At 31.0% G+C, this 21,268-nt stretch overlaps 3 protein-coding genes across 3 annotated transcripts; 2 read left to right on the forward strand and 1 right to left on the reverse strand.

The window, feature by feature from the left end:
• The first annotated feature begins 5 nt into the window (after window positions 1-5).
• On the forward strand, window positions 6-2,635 carry LOC103493216 (uncharacterized). The gene is made up of 3 exons (XM_008453890.3): window positions 6-144; window positions 942-1,312; window positions 2,249-2,635. Exons 2-3 carry the CDS (start codon window positions 1,145-1,147, stop codon window positions 2,447-2,449), a joined length of 369 nt encoding a protein of 122 aa, XP_008452112.1. The 5' UTR covers window positions 6-144; window positions 942-1,144; the 3' UTR covers window positions 2,450-2,635.
• Window positions 2,636-8,146: 5,511 nt separating this feature from the next.
• On the forward strand, window positions 8,147-10,606 carry LOC103493217 (peroxidase 72-like). The gene is made up of 4 exons (XM_008453891.3): window positions 8,147-8,469; window positions 9,339-9,530; window positions 9,649-9,814; window positions 9,969-10,606. The coding sequence occupies exons 1-4, from the start codon at window positions 8,212-8,214 to the stop codon at window positions 10,382-10,384; spliced, it is 1,032 nt and encodes a 343-aa protein (XP_008452113.1). The 5' UTR covers window positions 8,147-8,211; the 3' UTR covers window positions 10,385-10,606.
• Window positions 10,607-12,524: 1,918 nt separating this feature from the next.
• Window positions 12,525-16,283, reverse strand: LOC103493218 (probable ubiquitin-conjugating enzyme E2 16). The gene is made up of 6 exons (XM_008453892.3): window positions 16,060-16,283; window positions 15,819-15,922; window positions 15,414-15,516; window positions 15,248-15,311; window positions 13,151-13,239; window positions 12,525-12,989 (listed from the first exon to the last, which is right to left on the reverse strand). The coding sequence occupies exons 1-6, from the start codon at window positions 16,087-16,089 to the stop codon at window positions 12,894-12,896; spliced, it is 486 nt and encodes a 161-aa protein (XP_008452114.1). The 5' UTR covers window positions 16,090-16,283; the 3' UTR covers window positions 12,525-12,893.
• Between the last annotated feature and the right edge of the window lie 4,985 nt (window positions 16,284-21,268).

Below are 21,268 nucleotides of genomic sequence, written 5' to 3' on the forward strand. Positions count from 1 at the left end.
AGCCGACCATCCCCCTCTCCGCCGGTATCCAGTTGCTCGCCCTTCAAGGCAGCCGCTCCCTCTCCGACACTGTCCAGTCACTTGCCCTCATCCTTCATAATTTTTTCCGCCGTCGTCCGCCTTCCCACCAACACTTTCGATTTGGTGTTGATTTGTTTTCTGCCTATAAGTTAAATATTTTGAATATGTTGAATTGGCCGAATTAGACGAATTTGATTTTGTTGAATTTTTGGCATTGAAATTGGTTGAATTCGTCGTTTTTAAATTATTTTGTTGAATAAAAATTTAGTTTCAAACTCCAAATGCTTTTGTTTGAATCCCAACACCTTAAAATATATACATACCAATTTAGAGCAGATATCAAATAAGATGAAGTCATATCCAGTCCATTCTACTTCTCCTGTATTATATGTAGTCCTAAAACAACCATTCTAGTGAATTATTTGGTATTTGGTATGTCTAATCGTTTTATGTATAGTCTGAAATTTCAACTTTAGATGTTATTTTTATTATTTCTTTTGAAATTTTAGTGGATCGATGATCAAACTTATATAACCAATATTATAAAATTTAAAAACAATATAAAAATTTGTCAAAATTACGTTGATGAAAAGAAAATCAATCCAATCCAACTCAAATTTTTTGAGTTTACTCGAATACTTTGACTTGATTTATAATTTTCATCCAAATATACCGTTGGATATGATAACTCTTCTTTCTTTTTCTCCCTCAGCAACAATAGAAAACTTTCACAGATCATTCATCTTATGATAACCTTTTTAGAAAAAGAAAAAGAAGAAAGAAATAATAATAATAATTAAATATAACAATATTTTTAATAAACGTGATAAATTGATATACTAATATTGTGAATATTTGCAATTAACCTTTACCTTATTTTGCCAATTTCCCGAGGTTAATTGGATTCTCGTACCCTACAGATTTCCCAAAACACCCGAATTCCAACACCACTCTACATCTGAAATTCCCGAAATCCAACCGTAGTCGCCGGGGCTCCTTTCTCCTGAATTCCAGGCCCGAAGGTTTACCACGGCTATAGATTCCTCCGACGAACAGAGCATAGGGAAGGATTACTGGGGTTTGTTTTCTTCTCCGTTTGGTTTTGTAAGTAAAAAAAAAAAGTATGTTTCGGACTGCAATAAGGTGTTTCGCGACGAAGCCAAAGCCGAAAATGAAACCGATAGAGCTTAAAACTCCACCGGAGCAAACCCAGACGATCACTAGAGCCATCTTCGACATTGTTAAGGAGCACGGTCCGCTAACCATAGCCGAAACTTGGGACCGCGTTCAGGTAACAATGCGTTTTCTGATTCCATTTCCTCATTTTTAGGTTTCTCTTCAAAGTTAGTTCCATTTCTTTCATCCTATCCCCACGAATTAGAAATTCCTTATGTAACATGAGTTATGTTAACACAGAAATTAGGATGATGGAATTCTGTTAGATGCTTTGATTCTTTCAATTGGGGTTTAGTTGTGACCTATGGTTTAGAAATGAGAATTTCGGTTTGATTTCTTATTGAATTGTATGTATGAGGCATTTTCATCTCAGACGAAAATATGCCACGTTCCAGCACTTCAGTCGTCAAATTTCTTCAAAAATAATAATCTTATATTTAGCCTGGCTTACTTTAAAAGAGGATATTTACCATAAATTGTGTGCTCTTAATGTTTTTAGTCCTGGTGAAATGAGAAATGCCGTATTCTCAACACCCATAAGGGCATAAACATTGGGGATCGTTGATGAAAATGCTTTTAGTTTTAAGTTGTTGGACTTGGAATATAGATCGCAAGGTTCAGTAGGAGGGGTGATTTTCAGTTTTACCTCCTAGGAAAAAAGCATAATTTGGTGGCAGGAAATTTCTTTGCTATTTTGTGCAGAATTTAGCTTGAGAAGAATAATTGGATTTTTAGAGAGGTAGAGAGTCGTAAATTTGAGAGGTGGCTAGCTTTAACGCTTCCTTATGGGTGTCAAGCACTGGGTTATTTATGTAATTATAACCTTGTCCGTACTTTTTATAACTGTATAATTTCTGAAGTTAGAATCAGATTCCCTTTTTTTCTTCTTTGTCCAGAAGGGTTTAGATGTAGCATAACAGCTCAACTAGAGTGGGCAATGTCACAGCTCTAGGTCCTTTTTGTTCTGTAACTTTGTGCTGTTTTGTTAGTTAGCTATGTTGGTAAATGACGTTGTTCTAAGTTGATAGTTGTCTATTCTTTTCCTTTCCAGGAAGTTGGTTTGAGAGGATTAACAAGCAAAAGGCATATGAAAATAGTGATGAGATGGATGAGGGAACGACAGAAGATAAGATTAATGTGCAATCACGTAGGACCTCATAAGCAGTTTCTTTATACCACCTGGTTCACAAAACCCAACTTTGAACAGGCAAAGCAATTGCAGCGCAATGTTTCACAACCCAAAAGCCCTTGAATGCCTACAGGTTACCTGTAAAGAAGCTTTGTTTTCTTGTTTCTTTGTTTCTTTTTCATGGAAGTTCGTTCTTTAGTTTTTCCACAAACGAGAAGTATATAGAACGAATGACCATAGACAAGGATTTAAACACCGACCTTGTATAATGTTAATAATAGATTGTATTGAGGGTCGTTGGTCAGTTAATACTCCTTTTGCCCTTGGTTCTCCCTGAAATATTTATATTAGACTATTACCTAAAAGCCTTGCTGATGTGAAAATCTATCGTTTATTGCCCGGTAGCTTATAACTAGATTCTTTTTTATGAAACGAATAACAAACTTTTGTTTGTTGCTGAAGCAATTCCAATGCTCAAATTTGTTCAGATGCTAAAAGTGCTAAGACCCTCTACTGTTGAATTTGATATTTGCTTGGTAGAATAAGAAAATAGACTGCGGAGTGTTAGATTAATTCATTAATGTGTAGTGATCCCGACTGAAGAAGCCTGACAATCAAGTTAGGAATCTGGGTTTGTAGTGAAGTAAAAGAGATAACTGATGGCAAGTAGACGTTAAGCCTATTTGGTTACTCTGAATTCCTTAATATGTCGAGACATTAGTTGCTTTTTCTATAATGTGGGTAATAGTTCATGCTGTACGCAATCTGCTTAGAGCTTCAGAGTTGTGGTCATACGAAATTGGTTCACGACGCTATATGGTGAATGGTCTACAGTGTCTTGGGGTAATGAATATTGGATGCGTAACATTGACTGCCTTTTCTGACGATTTAAGTAGGCAAACCTTGAGAAATTATTTGGAGTAGGTGTGAGCATCGGTCGGTCTGAGTCGGTTTTCTTATCAAACCGATTATGGTTGGTTTAGTGAAATCTCAAACCGACTCCGACCATGAATGAGACAAATCGGCCGTTGGTTGGTCGGTCGATTGATTAGTTTAGGTCGATTTGAGCCTTTGAATTTTTTTAAAAATGTTGTTAGTTTGAATTTTTCTCAAACTGACACCAATCAAAACCTCTCCTTATCTTCGAACGATTGTCTTCAGTTTGGTCAGATTGCCTTTTCGGTCTATCATGTTCACCTCCAATTCAAAGAGACCATCACAAAATGTTTGACAATTGTGCATTGTTTGATGTACAATATCTTGTGGTTATTAGTCCTAAGTAGTCTTTTGTATCAATATTCACCGACCATTAAAAGATAGCGACATTATATATTGACTATTAAAAGATAGCGACATTATGGTGATCATAATTTACCTCTAAAGGTTGAAGACCTTAAGTGCGAGGTGGAAGTGAAGGCCCCATAGTTCCAAATGGTATTGAACAATAGTTTGAAACTTCAAGTAAGAAGACATTGGATAGGAATGTGATGAATCAATTCTGTTCTATAAAATTCGATTTACACGGAAGCAGAAAGAAGGCGTTTGTCAGCACATAATGTAAGTTCATGACATTTCAATTCCCAAACTTAAATTAAAAAGTTCAGTTATATGACATTTCACATTTCAATCATATATGATTGAGATATTTGAGTTATATGAGATATTTATGGTTTACTTTATTAAATTAAAAATTTATATATATATACATAATACATATATTCCATTGATGAACTCTTGATTTTGTCCCTTGGAGGGGAAAAAAGTTCTTTTTTTCCTTTGCAAAAAAGAAATGACATTTGAAGAAAGAGGATATCCTAATATGTTTCACACCAAAGTCAAGTTCGGATGGACCGTTTTACCTTACAAGTCATATAGAACATTTAATTTACATTTAGATTAAGTTGTAATACAATGTCTCTTATTCTCACTCTATGTGATTGATTGTGTCTTATCCTTCCAAACAACTAAATTTTATGGATAATAATTTATTTATAACCTAGATTAAAAGGTTAATAACATGAATCTCTATCTCCAAATGGTTAATTTGGAAAACAATAAGTGAAAGTTGTATTAGTGGTAGACAATAAACGTCTGTATATCACTAATAGACTTTGCAATTTTTAAAATATCATTATATATTCGTTATCATTCAAAAATTGCTCCACATTACGATCTTTAGTCTAAATGTTTCATATTGTTTTCGAGCAGTATTGGTACAATACCTAACTAACTTGAATCACACATACCACTTATATTAGTTTCATTCTCATTTGGATTTACTTGATAGAGTGCTATGACATTTTATTAAAGTTAAAACACCATTTTGGTTTATGTATTTTAAGATTTGTTTCGTTCAAGTTCAAATTTAGTCAACTTTCCATGCAAGTTCAAATAAATTATCATTAAGAATACCCTTTTACAAATTTCTTGAGATAAGATTTGTAAAAACTAAATTTTTCTAGCAAAACTTATCTACTAATGATAACTTCTTTTCGACCATTTAAACATTTAAGCGTATAAGAGTACTCTCAATCTTTCATAATTAATCAAATTTAATAGAAAATTTCCTTGGTGCAATTCCCAAAGCAAAGAAAAAGATAGTAATTTCCAACAGTCTAATCTTTGGTATGACAATTCTTCTACCCTTTTCCTCTTAAAAATTATGTGCAATGTCCTTGTCGGATTTGAAAATTCTTAATTTATGACTAAAGGATCACTTAGAGGCAAAGCAAATAAATTTTAATCAAAGAAACAAGCTTCTGGATAAATATAATAATATATAATATATATTTATCAAAGTGTACGTAACTCAATGGTAATAGATACGATCCTTTTTCGAAATTGAAGGTTCTATTTACTGTTGTGCTAAATTTTTTCTTTTCATAAAGTTGTTCATGCGAGATTAATAAAAAATTATCAAAATAAGTATGGATCAAGAGTCTTAATAAACAAAATGACGTATTAGTTAATCCAATTAAGAATAATACACACTCTTTATCAAATACATTTCATTCAATAACTACATCTCTTACATTTTTTTTTATGGATGAGTTAATCCAATTGAGAAGTAATAGAAAAATGGCCAATAATTATATATATATATATAGTTTTTGTCTTAAACATTCTGCCAATAATATTATGATAATTCTTTACCTACAAAATGGAGAAGGTTTGGACTCAACTTCTACTGATACATAATGGAGAAGTTCAAATCAAATCACTTTGAATTATGCTTAGTTAGTAATGAATTATTGTTTTAAGAGAATATAATTTATATAATTTTATTTGACTTTTTTCTTTTCTTTTTTTTATCATTGAATAATTTGAGGTTTTTGGTATTGGGATTGATGAGTGTTTTACTTTTCTTTTTGTCTCTTTCTTCTTGATTTAGAATTAGGTTTCATTTTATGTTCTTCTCGTTCAAAATTTGGATGATTTCTTATTACTTTCTTTTTGACTGTTTAATTAAAACTTTATAGTTAAATTGACCTAATTAACTAAATACATTCATTAAAAATGGCATTTTTAAATGAAGAAACGTTCAATTATCTTTTCAAAATTTAGAATGTGGATGAATATTTTAGATTGAATAATAAATAAATATGTAATGTCTTTGTTAACGTATTTTTGTTTATTATTTATATTTATACGAAAGACATTTTCTTCATACGTTCGTGGGTAGTTTAACGATAGAATAAAAATGTGAGTTGATTTGTTTGTTAAATGTAGGATGTTGAACTAATGAAAATGACGATAATTTAATACCATACGAATGTGTTCAAATATTAGTTTTTATGTGAAACATATTACAAAATTAAACCATTCGTATCTTTAATTATAAGAACAATTTTAAAGAAGAAAAATAGTGCTCTCTAAGCCAAATTATTTCAAACTTTTAAATTACTCGAGCATGGTAATTGATTTGACCTTAACCATTTAGAATATATATCAAACCCCTAAGTTATATGATTATTTAGTATTTTTTATGGGTACAAGAGATTCGAACTACTAAAAGAAAAACACTCAACTTTAAGAAACATAAGTTTGAAATATGGGAGTGGTAAGGCATAAAAGGCTAATGAATTTGGTTGGATTAGTTCAATAATGTGATCTGTTATGCAAAAGGAATAGATAGCTGGGTGGGAATATATTCTAACGTTATAACCTTTTTAACTTTGAAACTTCAAAGACAGAAATGGTATTTTGAAATAATTATATTCAAAGACCAAGAAAGAAGTGATTGGTTTTGTGGTTTAGGTTTTTCAACAAAGTTGTTGAATCTGCCTCTCCTTTTCAACCATAAATTATTAATATCTCATTATTGCCTTCCAAAGTCACATAAAAAGCAATTTCTCTTCTTGTTTTTTTTTTTTTTTCTCTTTTTTCTTTTACCCAATCAATGCTCATTTTTCTATTCTCAAAATCAATTCTACTCTAAGATTAGTTCAATTTTAATCCAAGTAATTTAAATAAATTATTGGTTTATCATTTATTAAAAATATCTCAATAAAACAAAATAGTGTTTCAAAGCTTGGAATCAATTCTTAATTTACTTTACAAATTTGGAGGGTACCCTATGTATTGAGAGTACTTTTAACCACTTTGAGTAAAAACGCTTTTTTATTTCTTACTATTTTTCGAAAGTAGTGTTTAACTAATAAATTCATAAAAAGTTAAAACTTTTAAAATTTAAAAGTTTTTGTGGGTGAATTGTTTGGATTAAATTAATTGGAGTTGTTTCTACTTTTTTCTCAAGGTGTTTTTTTTGGGAAATTTTGATGATTATTTCTTTTGACTAGGTAACATTTAAATACCATGTAAATATGTAATTTAGTGAAGGAAAAAAAAAACTATACCATATAATTTATTAACAATCCAATTCATTATCAAGGGAATTAGGTGGTTTGAAGTGAAAGAACACCCTTCGAGAAATTAATGAGAAAGAACATTGGAAGCTACATGATGGGAATATAACTACAAAAGGACCTCGGTTTTTGGTAGATATAGAGAGATAACATGTCCTATACGTACCTAATCAAATTAATTTTATTTCACTTTAGTATTACATTTCCTTGAAATTTTATCCCATTAGTAACTTACGTTTGTGTTTGTTTTTTTTTTTTCTTAATTGATAGTATATATCGAATTAACGTTAAACTAAACACACTCTAACAAACGATATCACTTAATATATGGTTGTTTGGTAGCTAAATTATAATCATCGACTCTTTCAAATTATTACTTCACTTCAATAAATTTTGAGATTAGACCTATTATTATTTTTTTGTGTATTTTTTAAGAAAAACAAATTTTTAAATCACTTTTTTCTAGAAAGGAATTTTCTATTAAATGGGAACCTAAGAAAAAGATATCTTAACTTCCAAATCAAATAAACTTTTTGGATACATAATTGTATATGTAACACATAGTAAAATTAATTAATGAACACGTGTGGAATATGTGTTTTTGAGTTGTTAATTTAATTTTACAAAGCCAAAGTTAAAGTAGGAAATAATTATTTATGTTTGATAATTATTATTAGAAAAAGTAAATGCAAGAGAGACTTTTGTTTAATCCTTCCATGATTAGATTTAATTAAAAGCATCAAAGTTAAAGTGAAATTAAAAAGAAGACCTAAGTTACCAACTCCAAAAGCCCTTTATTTCTTTGCTACGTGAAAGCTTTATTATTAGTAGTTAGCTACCAACTCCAACCTTTTTTTTTTTTTTTTTTTTTGTTTTTTAATTTTGATTAAATCCATTTAGAGAAGAACTATTCCACAAACTGTCCTATAAATTAACTCTCCTAATCTTTCATTGTACCAATTAAACCTTTTTAAGTTTCCTTAATAATTCTTATTGTGCTTTCTGGAAGAGAAGATTGTTATGGCTCAATCTAAGAGCTTGGTTGTTGTATTTGCTTTTCTTGCCTTGGCTTCGGTTGCTTTCTCTCACAAGATTGGTGGCCATGGCGGCCATGGTGGCAATGGCGGAGGCGGATACTATTTGTATCCTCAATTTTATGATCATTCATGTCCAAGAGCTCAAGAGATAGTGAAGTCTATAGTGGCTAAGGCTTTTGCAAAGGAAGCTCGTATTGCTGCTTCCTTGCTTAGGCTTCATTTCCATGATTGTTTTGTTAAGGTTATCGCATCAACTAAAAGTCTCTTTTTTAATTAACCTTATAAACCTTTTTCACTAAAATTGGATTATTGGTTTTAATTATAACTCTAGTTTTTGGATTGAAAATTATGAAAAATTTTAGGTACATTGTTGTGTGACACTTGTATATTTTGTTGCACCTAAGTAAAAATTGACACATGACAATTTCATTTTCTTAAAGAAGAATAATTATGGAACTATATATTGCTCTAAAATTTGAGCTTATTTAATATGGTCATTTATTCCATTTTTTAGAATTCAAGTTTTAAAATACTACTTATGTTTCTAATTTTTAAATTTTTATTTATTTTTTTACCATGTTTTCAAAAAGGTAATTAGAATGGATAACAACTTTTAGAATAATTATTAACCATGTAGTATTATTTAAAAAAATTACAAATATAGTAAAATTTATCGGTGATAGATTTCTATCGTTGATAGACTCTTATGGTTTATCAGTGATTTGACAAATTTTGCTATATTTACAATTTTTTTAAAATGTTGCTATATACTTAATTATTTTGAATATAATTGCTACATTGCAAATATTTCTTGTTAGGGGTATTTAGGCCTAGGACAGTAAAAACATGATTATGGAGCCGTGAACTCTACTGATTGTTTAAACCCAAGAAATTTGTACGAGCCCAACGGCTAAAAAACATCTTTATTAATTTTCTTATATTGTAGACTCGGGAGTTGAAACAACACCACCCTTAAGATTTAGAGTTTGTATTAGAGTTGAAAATGAGTATGGATTTGAAGGAATTAAGATACTTACCATGCTTTGTCCATTATCATATTTGAGAAGGCTTATTAATAGCTACTAACAAGTAACAAACTAAAAATTTCAGGGTTGTGATGGTTCAATATTGTTAGATAGCAGTGGGACAATAGCTAGTGAGAAAAGATCAAATCCAAACAGAAACTCTGCTAGAGGATTTGAAGTGATTGATGAGATCAAATCTGCTTTGGAGAAAGAATGTCCTCAAACTGTTTCTTGTGCTGATATTTTGGCCATTGCTGCCAGAGACTCCACTGTCATTGTAACTCATTCTCTTCTTTCTTTTGTCCTTTGCTTTTGTTTTTGCATAATATAATTTCTGTTTAATTAAGCTTGAGATTGGGTGTTTATTATAATTTGTTTTGTTTTTGTATGAAAAGACTGGAGGACCAAGTTGGGAAGTTCCATTAGGAAGAAGGGATTCAAGAGGAGCAAGTCTAAGTGGCTCTAATAATGACATTCCTGCTCCTAACAACACTTTCCAAACCATTCTCACTAAGTTCAAGAGACAAGGCCTTGATATTGTTGATCTTGTTGCTCTTTCAGGTAACATTTAACATTTATCAAGACTACATCTCTCATATCAATTGATTTTGATATGAAACCTTATGTTACTTCGAAGAAATTACAAATATAATAATCACACTCAAAATATTAACGGCCATGGTGAATGATACTATTGCAACTTTGACTAATGTAGGTAGTCACACCATCGGAAACTCCCGATGCACTAGCTTCAGACAACGTCTTTACAACCAATCCGGTAACGCCCAGCCTGATCCTTCTCTCGATCCATCATACGCTGCCGAGTTGCGGAAGCGATGCCCGAGATCAGGTGGTGACCAGAACCTGTTCTTCCTGGACTTCGTGAGCCCCACCAAGTTTGACAACTACTACTTCAAGAATATTTTAGCTGCAAAGGGTCTGCTGAACTCAGATGAAGTTCTGTTGACAAAGAACTTGCAATCAGCAGAATTGGTGAGAGCATATGCAGAGAATTCTGAGTTGTTTTTTGAGCAATTTGCAAAGTCTATGGTGAAGATGGGAAACATTTCTCCTCTAACTGGCTCAAGAGGAGAGATCAGAAAGAACTGCAGGAAAGTTAATAGAGATTAGGAAAATATTAACTTGGGGAAGATGAAGATCATGTTTCAATGTATTGGGTGTGAAAAGTTTTTTCTTTTTTGAGTCAAATTCTTCTATGCTTTGTTTTTTCAACTTAAGATTTGAGTTCTGCTTTAATCCAATATGGTACCATGGGAAAGTTAATGTATTTGACTATTTGTGTTCCTTTGTATCTCTCAGCTCTTCTTTAATAAATTTGGTAGTTTTTCTTTCCGTTCTTTTCTTTTTTCCTTCAAAGGAAACCAATTGTCTTCTTTGTGGGTAGCTAAGTTAATTTTGGGTATTACCATATGCAAATTTGTCGGCGAAAATGAACAATAGTGATCGAGAGGTTTAGGGTTTGAATCTTTACCTACACTTTTAAAGAAAGCAAATTTGGTAATCACCACAAGATATTATTGACTGATTTGAATGGTAAAAAGTATTCATTAAATCTTCATCTCTAAAAATTTTGACTCCATTTGCTAACCATTTTATTTTTTTTGTCTTTTTCTACGACTATTAAATTTTTGTTTATTGAAAACCAAAATCATACATTTTTTTAACTTGTTTTGTTTTCTGTATTTCAACAAAAATTAATTCATTTTCAATTTTCGTTTGTAATTTTAAAAATACGATTTTTGTTTAAAAAACGAATAAGTGAATTGTTTAAATTGTTAAAAGAACTTAAATAGACAAAAGGAAAGAAAATGGAAGAGGTTGATTATTGATAAACTATTTTCATGGCATTTTTTTAAAACTTTTCGAGAAAGATAAGTTACTCATTTAACTTTCAAAAGTTAAAACGTATATTTAAAAAAAAAAAAAAGGTATCGATGATTTCCATTCATATACTTACGCTAAAGACTTTTCTAAGTTTGAAGGCCTTGTAAAATTTTTGTAAAATTAATGGTATTTTGTAGAGAGTGAAGACTTAGTTTATTTTGAATTCAACTTGATGAAAAGTTTTTCTATTTATTTAGGACGGAATACTTTACATATGTTATTTAGCGTTCTAAATGATCTAACATAAAGTCTTGTTGACCAATATAAAGGTTCTAACAGTAAGATTTCTCTTCCTCTACTAGTGGATAGGTAACACAATGTCGGTGAACTACATAGATCTCTATGTCGGTTTCTTTTTGTTCTTTATTCTTTACTTGTCGATTTGCCTCCCACGTCAACAAAGAGCAAAACACAAGAGGAAATCAAAAGGAGAATGTCTAAAAACAATTGTGGGTCTAAAAAAATTAATTCCAACATTGAGAGTCAATCAGCAACAAAAAGATTTGACTTCAAATGATCAAATTAATGCTTCGTTTATTTAAAACAATTGTCACAATCAGAATTGGGACATTAATTTGGTTGGTATAAGGTCGCATCCATTAAGTTTAGGTATGACAAATTTGGTCGTCTTGGAAAAGTGAACTTTGAGTAGCATGAAGTTTGGATAAAATACGATTTAATTACTAACTGGATTAATATAATTATCTTGGATTAAAATGATTGTAATGTTTCTTTTTTAAGTTGTATATTGTCAAAGAAAGAATAGCTCAGTTGATATTTGTATAGGTTAGTGCCCATATTAAATTACATGTTTACTATATGATTTTCTGTGATTTGCTTAATTGCTATTTAGTTTACCAAGCACAAAACATTCTAATGGAGATGATGGTTCACTTTTATTTTTAATAGATCCATTACAATAACTTACTACACAAAATTAAACAATGAAATTTGAAAATTAGACTTTTAATTAATTTCACCCAGTATAGTTTTCTATTTACAATTGTTGATTTTGTAATCTATATGTTAAACATGTTTATATAACATTAAATGAAAGCCTTCTCAAATGTTCTTTTCTTTTTTAAATGAGTAAGATTTAATAATTAAAAAACAAAAACACACACACAACTATCAGGGAAAAGAGTTCGAAATAGCAACAGTATACACAAAAGGAATTGGTAATCAAAGATTCTGATTCAAATAAATTAGAATTTCCATAAAAATTAATTCTTAAAACAACGATTTATAAAATAGCATAAGAACATTAAATTTGGTAAACTGAGTGTTCATAAAACTAACTTCGATTGATCCAACATTGGTATGAATTTTGAAAAATAAAATACAAATGTTGGGTATAGAGACGGAGTTGAAGTACAGAGATAGAGAGTAGATTTATTTATTTAAAAAATTCATAGTATTCACTGGAACTATAAAGAAAGACAAACTATAATGTGAAAGGAAGGAAGGAGGCATTACTGATGATTTATGAATTTTGTAACAAGAGAGGTTCTCACCCAAGAAGGATAACCCAACACCCAGGAAGGAAGGACAAGAAAAGTTGTTCTTTAGTCATTGGTAAAAAAGCACAAATTCATCTTCCTTTACAAATGCCAGGCCTTACCACTTTACTTGTGTTTTTTCATTTTTTCATTTTTTCTTTTCCATAATCATTTTCTACTTCTTCCACCTTACAAACAAGGGTAGCCACAGGCATATAACAATGGAAGATCTTAAGTTACACCTTGTCATCGTGGAACCACCACCTTGTCTCTTTCGGAGATCTTCCGTTCCTACAATTCTTTACATAACGATCGTTATCGTCAGGGCGTTGCTGCAAATAGAAAAACAAGAGACCATCAAGAGAGGAACACACACGCATTACTTGAATCTTAACAATTTCAAAGAATGTAAGAATTTTGCTACTTCCAGCACCTCCATGAGAAATATATCGACTATACATTTAGAATCAAAATGGAAGGAAGTGTACCGTACCTTTGCTGTGGAACTCGACAGCATGGAGAGAATGCTGATACAGATAGAACTTACAGTCATTGCAGGCGACCATGAATCGTATAAAATATCTACACATATTCAGAGTGAAGGGAAATAACATTGGTCAGTCTTTGCTGCTCTGGTGATAGCTAAGCTCTCAGACAAAGTCCCAACAGATCACAAATAACCTCATAATTCACAACTCAAACATGCACAAGCAACAAACAGTGACACAATGCTTAGAAACATTTACAAAATGAAGAAGAAACAGAAATAACTAATACATCACCAAATTGATCGGGGAAAATACATCATCTCAGTCACACATGTAAAGTGCATCTGAGTAAAAAGCGAATTGCAGAAAGCACACTTCAGCTTCAAACTACACGCATTGCAAATAATACAGTTGAGTCAATCAAGATCAACTCAACAATCAAACTAAACCAGTTTGGTTTGATATTCAGCCCTTTGTCCAAACCAAACAAAAAAAAGAATTGATAATTTGGTTCAGTTCGACAAATCCCCAAACCAAAAAGATGAATAAAAATTTGATTGCTAAAGTGAACAAATATGAATTCCTAAATAGTTCTAAACATTATGTAATTAATGATATCTTGTCGACTCTAAAGTTTTAAAAGACTTGCATTACAATCTAATTACAATCTAAAATGTTAGGGACTTTCTCTTTACAATTTACATTAGTGTTTATTAGATAGATTGAACTTGCATAAATTGAAATTAGTTTTATTCTTTTTTATAGAAATCAAGGGCACAGCTGAAATGCATTTATAGAAACTTCTTAAGTTCGCTATTTTTTCTTTTATGCTTCTAGGTTATGGTTCAGATTATGCTTTTGGAGTATTATGTTTCTCAGTGGCTTGCTTCTCTCTCTCTAGTCTTTAGTTTTTAGTATTTTTCAGCATTAGTCTCTTTTCATTCACTTAATGAATAGTATTTGTATCCTTCTTTAAAAAGGAAAATAGTTCTCGAGGACACACTTATACAACCTATAGAACAAAAACCCAAAAACCTGCTCAAGTACGGTCATATTTAGCTCTATTAATTTTGCAAGTAGGTTGTCATATCTATATTCCACTGCAATGAGCAAACATAACATTAGGGGGAAAAAGGTATTTGCAAACAATTGGAAGAAGTTAATGACTTTCAGGAGAATAAAAATAAAAATAAAAAATTGAAGTTATGAATGATACAAAGATTCATATTGATGGTCACAGTTGGTTTTGTTTGGTTGGTGTACCTGTGCGTGTGGGTCTATATATAAACAAGTGGTGAGTGTGTGTGCATGTGTGTCTATATAACCTACTGGTTTAAAGACCATCCTAGTAAATAACATCAACATGACACAAAAAAAACCATCCTACAATAAATTATCAGCATAGAGGGTCTTTTCATCTCTTCAAACTTGTTACTACCAAAAAGAACGAAATCCAATTACAAGCGTTGCTTCCTTTGTATAGTAGTTTATCTTTCTGTTCCGTATAATTGAAAAGTTATAAATTAATAGATGTAACCCACTTACTGTCAGATCGAACATAAAGTGATTTTCTTTCTGTTGAACTTAAAGGTCAGGAAATTATATCAAAACATTTCTGTAACATCAAATCATTCAGGTTCTCCATGACGAGTCAATGATTAGCCTACAGACAAGGCGCCACTACATGAAAGAAAAACTACTAACTTCCCCATTTGAGATATGATCTACTGCGTAAAATACAAGAAAACTCTACTACTATTGTAACGCCTTTTGAAGTCTGACCTCTGATACAAATAATATAAACAAGAGAGTCATAGTGAATCTCACTCATCCCTATCAATCCTCAACGCACACATAAAAATATATATATATATTCCAAAAAAAATAAGTAAAAAGAATTTGCCAAGTATCAAATTACGATAGGTATTGGCCGAAATGCAGTTTAATATTTTTCCTAAACAAACTCCTTTGTACACAAGGAGCAGAGAGAAGAAAGGAATAGAATATAAACTCGATGATCCTGCAGAACTGCAATCGCAAAACCTAAACACACATATAACAAAATATCCAACAAAGAAAACAAATATTATCCATTTACCAACCTAGACAAATGTGACCATTGCTATAGATATGAGGATGCAGAGGAGCTGGATGCAGAAATATAACCTGCAGAATCAAACACAATACAATCGATTAATGTAGCTGCTAAAGGGGTAATTGGAATAGAAATGATCTCAAGCCTCAAGGTTGGATGGATTATGTTTAAACCTGTGGGGCTTCCATTGGGTAATGCTCAGGAAAGTCGACCTGAAGCTGATAGGTTTCATTAGCATAGAGAGTTCCAGGGGCACCGTTGACTTCAATCACCCACCTTCCAACAAAAGAACCACCCAGAAATGAACGTCAAATTTCGAAGTAAAATTGCTTGCAGAACCGAGTAAAGAGAAATAACAAAAACAAAATGAAACCAAAAACGCCCACCCCACTCGAAGAAAGACGCAATAAAAAATCAAACCTAAACGAAACCCAAAAGGCAACAGGAAGAATTGCTGGTTATTACATAAAATGAAAGCCTGCTGTGTTTGGTACACCATGACGGACGGGGAAGGAAATAAAAGGGGGGCAAAAAGAAACCCTACGAGTAAAAGGGGGGGAGGAAGAAAATAGGTATACCTCTGAAGATTATCGGTGACCTTGTGTTTAAAACCAGCAGGGGGATTGACTTGCCACTCAACAAGTTCCTTCTGGAGGCGATTGCAAGCAATCTTACTGAGAGCCTGGAAAGGAATGAAAGAATGAGAAGGGAATGAATGAATCGATCAAATCAGAGGAAGAGTTAAAAGGGGGAATAAATGGAAGATGGGGAATTGGAAAAAGATGATGGAGATGAAGATGAAGATGAAGATGGGTTTACCTTGAGAGCGGAGTCGGAGGAGCTGGTCATGCTTGGGTCTGGCTCCGCAATGCAATGGCAGAGAGAGAGAGAGAGAGAGAGAAAGAAAGAGTTTTTAATGACGGTAAGATAAATTAAAAGAAGATTGTTAAAGGAAAGGGACAAAGTGAAGCGGCCACGCCCTTTATATTAATAACGCCACTCCCTCCCTCCCCTCATTCTTCCTTTCATTTCCAACTTTTTCTATTCTTTTCCCATTTGTGTTTTAATTATCTTCTCATTTCTATTTTACATTTCCTCTCTCTCTCTCTCTCTCTCTCTCTCTCTTTCTTTCAACCTTTTTAATTATTTTTTCTTTTCCTTCAAATAAAAAAAAAATCCGAAAACTTTCATCCACACGAGTTTAGTTCAATTTATATTCGTGTGCATGAAAAACCCGAAATGTAAATACTTTTCTTATACATATCTAATACATCTCTAAACTTCAAATCTCCATTTCAAACTCAATTTTTCTTATACATATCTAATGCATCTCTAAACTTCAAATATTATTTCTTCAAGCTTGGTTTCTTATTTTTTTTTTTTTTAATTTTGTTGTAGGGTATATTTTTTTTATAAAATAAATTTTGAGTGAAATTTCGAAGACCAATTAATTTTAACTAAACTCACCTTGACATTTTAATTAAAGATCATTCAACCAAAGATTTGTTACTTTTTTTTAAATGCACTAAAGCGTATATGACTAAACCTAATTGCACAATCTTATTTAGCTTTTTACACTTCAACCAAACTTCTTTATTACTTTAATTATTGGGGAGAAAAAGAACCTTTTACTTGGTATATCTTCTACTAAGTGTCTTTCTTTTCTTCGATCTATTTTTTTTAGTTCGAGATTTGAATATTTGACTTCTAAATTGATATACATGTCTTAACAATTTGAGATTTGTGCAAGTTGGATTTATTTTCCATTTGAAAGGATTGAGCTTGTTGAATCTTGGCAAAATACTAAAAGTGCATGTTGTCTCACAAAGAAAACAAGTTTAAGAAAAAAGCGATGAACTTCAAATACTATAAAAGAAATCTATGTTTGTTTTGTTTCAAATAGCTCCGCTAGAAATACTTTAAGTTTGTGTGTTAGCTCTTATTAAATTCCCTTTTTGTATTCTTTTGTTTACAGTGAAGAAAAGGTTGTGAATGATACTAATGTTTTGAGAAAAGCGCGAGTTAGAGAGAAATGTTTGTGTAATTTTTACATTTTTTCACATACTTTAATTTAGTTGTTCTGGTTTGACATAGTGGAATTTCTTTGTGATTTTTCAACTTGTTCTGGTTGTCGTAGAGAGATTTTCTTTCTTCTTTCGTAGTAAGTGATATCAACGTTTAAGGTATGTAGTTTTTTCAATTCTTTTAAAAAGACTTTATGGAAGTAAACAAGGTTTCAAGAGTAGCATTGTATGTTTCCATACATATATCATGATGCTGCCCAAAAAATGCATAGATTAGGTTACTTGTATCATTGCATGATGATCTTCGTAGTGTTGGAAGCACTATATAGTATTCGTTTGATTATAATTTCCACTTTTGTTGAATTAACTTTGGTTTTCATATCTAACCACTCCAATCCAATTACTTAATTTAATTTCTACCAAATAAATAAATGTATTATGTACATTTGGGCAATCAATAATAATCAAAACTAGCAATGGATAAACTCTATAAATAGCTCTTCACATTTTTATTTGTTAAAATATGAGAATGAAAAGTGAATATCTTCTCTTTCTTTAAGTGACCCTCGTTTTAATTTATGGTTTTATATTATTCTTTGTCTTTGTCTTTGTCTTTGTCTTTGTCTTTGTCTTTGTCTTTCTTTTATAAGGGATTTTCTATTATTCCATACAATTTGGATATCTTGACTAGATTAGCATTGGATCCATGGCCTTGTAATCAAATTTCTTCTCAATTTTTATATAAAACTCCTCCTTTTAGTTAGCCCTTCGTTACATTTAGAAGTCAAATTCATTATATATATATATATATATATATTGAAGTAGTCAATGGACTCTTCAATGTGATCACTATGTCCTAAATTCCTAATTCATCCTTTTAACTTCTATATAAATAATTCATACCTTTATAAAATTTCTTTCTAATATGCATAGGAAGATCCAAACCATTTAGTTGAACACGAGGATTAAAATGGATATCATATCTCAATTTATCTCAATTTTATAAATATAACAACAAAGATATCGATATTGACAAATATTTTTGTAAATCATGAAATTTATAGAATTTATGTACATTAATTATAAATATTTTACTCCTTATACTCAATAGAATATTCCTATTTATATTAGATAAATGACGTTTTTATGTCTACAAAAGTAGATGTAAATAAATGATGTTTTTATCTCTAATATAATAAGTATTTTACAAAAATAAAATAAAATACATAATAAGATAAGAGATCAAGAAAGTAAACTTGTTTATATCATCTTTGATTCTTTACTTTTACTATTTTTATTATTTCTTACTTCAAGACTAATTTATATAAAATACCCTCTTCAAGCATCAAATCAAATTGTTTAATGGTTGTGAAGTTTTTGAATCTTACCTATCCGTTAAATCATCCTTGAGTTAACAAATTCTTCTAAATATAAAGTGAGAGATTGAACCTCAAATATTTTAATCGAAACTATATACGTAAAATTTTTCTTTGATTAGTAACAATAAACTTAAAATATTGTTCAACAAAGGGGAAAATAACAAATATATGAAAGTTGGAGCAAAAAAGAAATAAAATTATTGATGAAATGGTGTTTGCCCCTTAGACACATAATGGATTAAATAATATTTTGAGGAAGAATTTGAAGTGAGATTCACTCTTATCATTTAATTGGTAGCGGGTAAAGTTATATGCTGTAATGCAATAATTCAACTTTTTGGTGGGAGAATTTGATTCTATTTCAAAATATCACATTATCTCTTCAAGAAAGGAGTCAAAATTCCAAAATTTTCAATCATATTTGGTTGAAGAGGGACCTGTCAAATATATTGACTCAAAAAGAAAAGAAAAGAAAAATGAACCTATTTACTTATTTTGGTTATTTCCTTATACTATTCTTACTTTTCAATAATGTTTTAATTCCTTCCTACATTACTTGAAAAAAGGAAAACAAAACAGAAAAAACAAAAAACCTTTATACAGAGTTGTGTAGATCTCTTATGGGTCCGAACTTTCAAAATTTTTACGAGAATAAAAAAATAGCTATGGTTTGTAGGGATGAGGATGATGGACTAAAAAATCAAGAATTTTTATTTTCAAATGTTGAATCGATCCAATAAAAATCGACCGACCGATCCTTACTCATCGATGTCGAGGTCAATTTGACACTTTACTAAACTGACTATGGTTGGTTCGCGGTTGGTTTTGTCAAAAAAATTGACTCTGATCGACCAATGATCACCCATAATGATTTGTAAGATTTGAAGTTTTAATTTTGCATTTATTGTTTCAAAAGTTTAATTTTACCTCTTATCTTTTCTTTAATATTTGCGAGTGTCGGACTGTCTTAGTAACCATTCCATTTTGAACGAGGTGTCAATAAAATTTAAAAGAAAAGGAGATCGAAGAATCTTAGCACATTCAAAAGGTGTGTTGCCCGAACGAGCATGCTTACAACTATGAGAATTGTAATTCGAATTTCATACACATGTGGTACTATAGAAAAAAAATTTACGAAGATCATGTTGTATAATTTAAGAGGTGAGAATAAATTTGGAAAGTTGGGATAAAATGCAAAATTTCTTCTATCTCAATCATGAAAGCAAATTTTGTGAGAGTAGAGAAAGGACGGATGGAAATCGAGGTCTGTGCCCCACCATTATTAGGGAAAAAGAATTAAGGTAAGAGCATGGATGGAGCTAGAAGAGGAAGACGATGAAAAAGCCCTATGATAGTCAAACCTAGGGGCACTAGGGACTATTTATTTTCTTTACAATCATCTTCATTCATCTATCAATCATTTTCTTTCATGGTTTCTACCAGCCCCACTCTTCCGCAACTCTTTTCACAGACATATTCCTCTTGTACTCATTGAAACCCAGCTCAAATGTGATTAAAACCTTAAGCTCACCATCAAATCTGCCTATTGTATCCAATATTTTTTTCAAACAATTAGGGTACTTGAAGTAAATTGTGAAATAGTAAAAAAACACAAGTTAGAAAGTTAAAAAAGTTGTGGACTAAACAAGGAGTAGAGTTCACCGTTTCTACTCCTTTAAGGATCAAACATACCCTAATTGCCCTCTTTCCTCAAACTTCTAGAAGTGTGACCTTCTTGTTTTTTTTTTTTTTTTTTTTTTTGAGGCAGAGTGACAAAATTCTTTTGGAACTCCAAATTGGGATTGGCATATTCCAAGCTTGATTAGAGATGGACTTAGGTAAGCTGGTCCTCCAATAAACTAGAAAAAATTTATTCCCCTAATTTTGGTAATTTTCTAGAGTAAATTACAGTGCAAGGGAATACACATATGTGTACATACATATACATATATGTGTATATATGTATATATTCCTGATTTTAGTAATTTTCTTCGGGCTTCCAAGTTTCTTTTCTTCGTTGTTATATATTGCCTTTGTTTTAGTAAATTAAATAAATATATACAAATGTTTGAGACTTTTTAGTTTTCTTCTGGTTTATTACCTGAAATTCTTAAAAGGAAAATATCATATGTATATTATAAGGTCCCAAAACCCAGTTCGGAAAGATTCTAATACTAGGTTAGAAACTTTCCATAATGTTAAGTCCATAAAATATAAAACAAATTACTATATCATTTAATAATGTGTTAAAATTATAAATGAAAGGAGTATACAAATCTTAGATGGCTATCTACCTAGAGAGAGAAAGGAGAGAAAACCAGTTTACACACATGCAAACATGCGTCTATCCAAAGCTACACACAACTTGAAATTGGTGATCTGATTCCCTCTAGACTATTTGTAATGAAAAAAGATAGAATAAAATCCTACAGGCTTCCAAAAAGAGGATTTGGTGAACATCATTCCAATAAGATAATTTTCAAGCGTACAAAAAAACAAATTAGATATCAAAGGTGAAGTCCTTATAAAAGAAACAGGGTTTTGAAAGCTACGTTTTCTTAGTTCTCGAAGTTTTTGTTAAATTTTCAAAAATATGTTATTGAAGTTACACTAGAAAACAAAAAA

The sequence above is a fragment of the Cucumis melo genome, chromosome 7 (genome assembly GCF_025177605.1).
Source record: "Cucumis melo cultivar AY chromosome 7, USDA_Cmelo_AY_1.0, whole genome shotgun sequence".
Classification (NCBI taxonomy): domain Eukaryota; kingdom Viridiplantae; phylum Streptophyta; class Magnoliopsida; order Cucurbitales; family Cucurbitaceae; genus Cucumis; species Cucumis melo.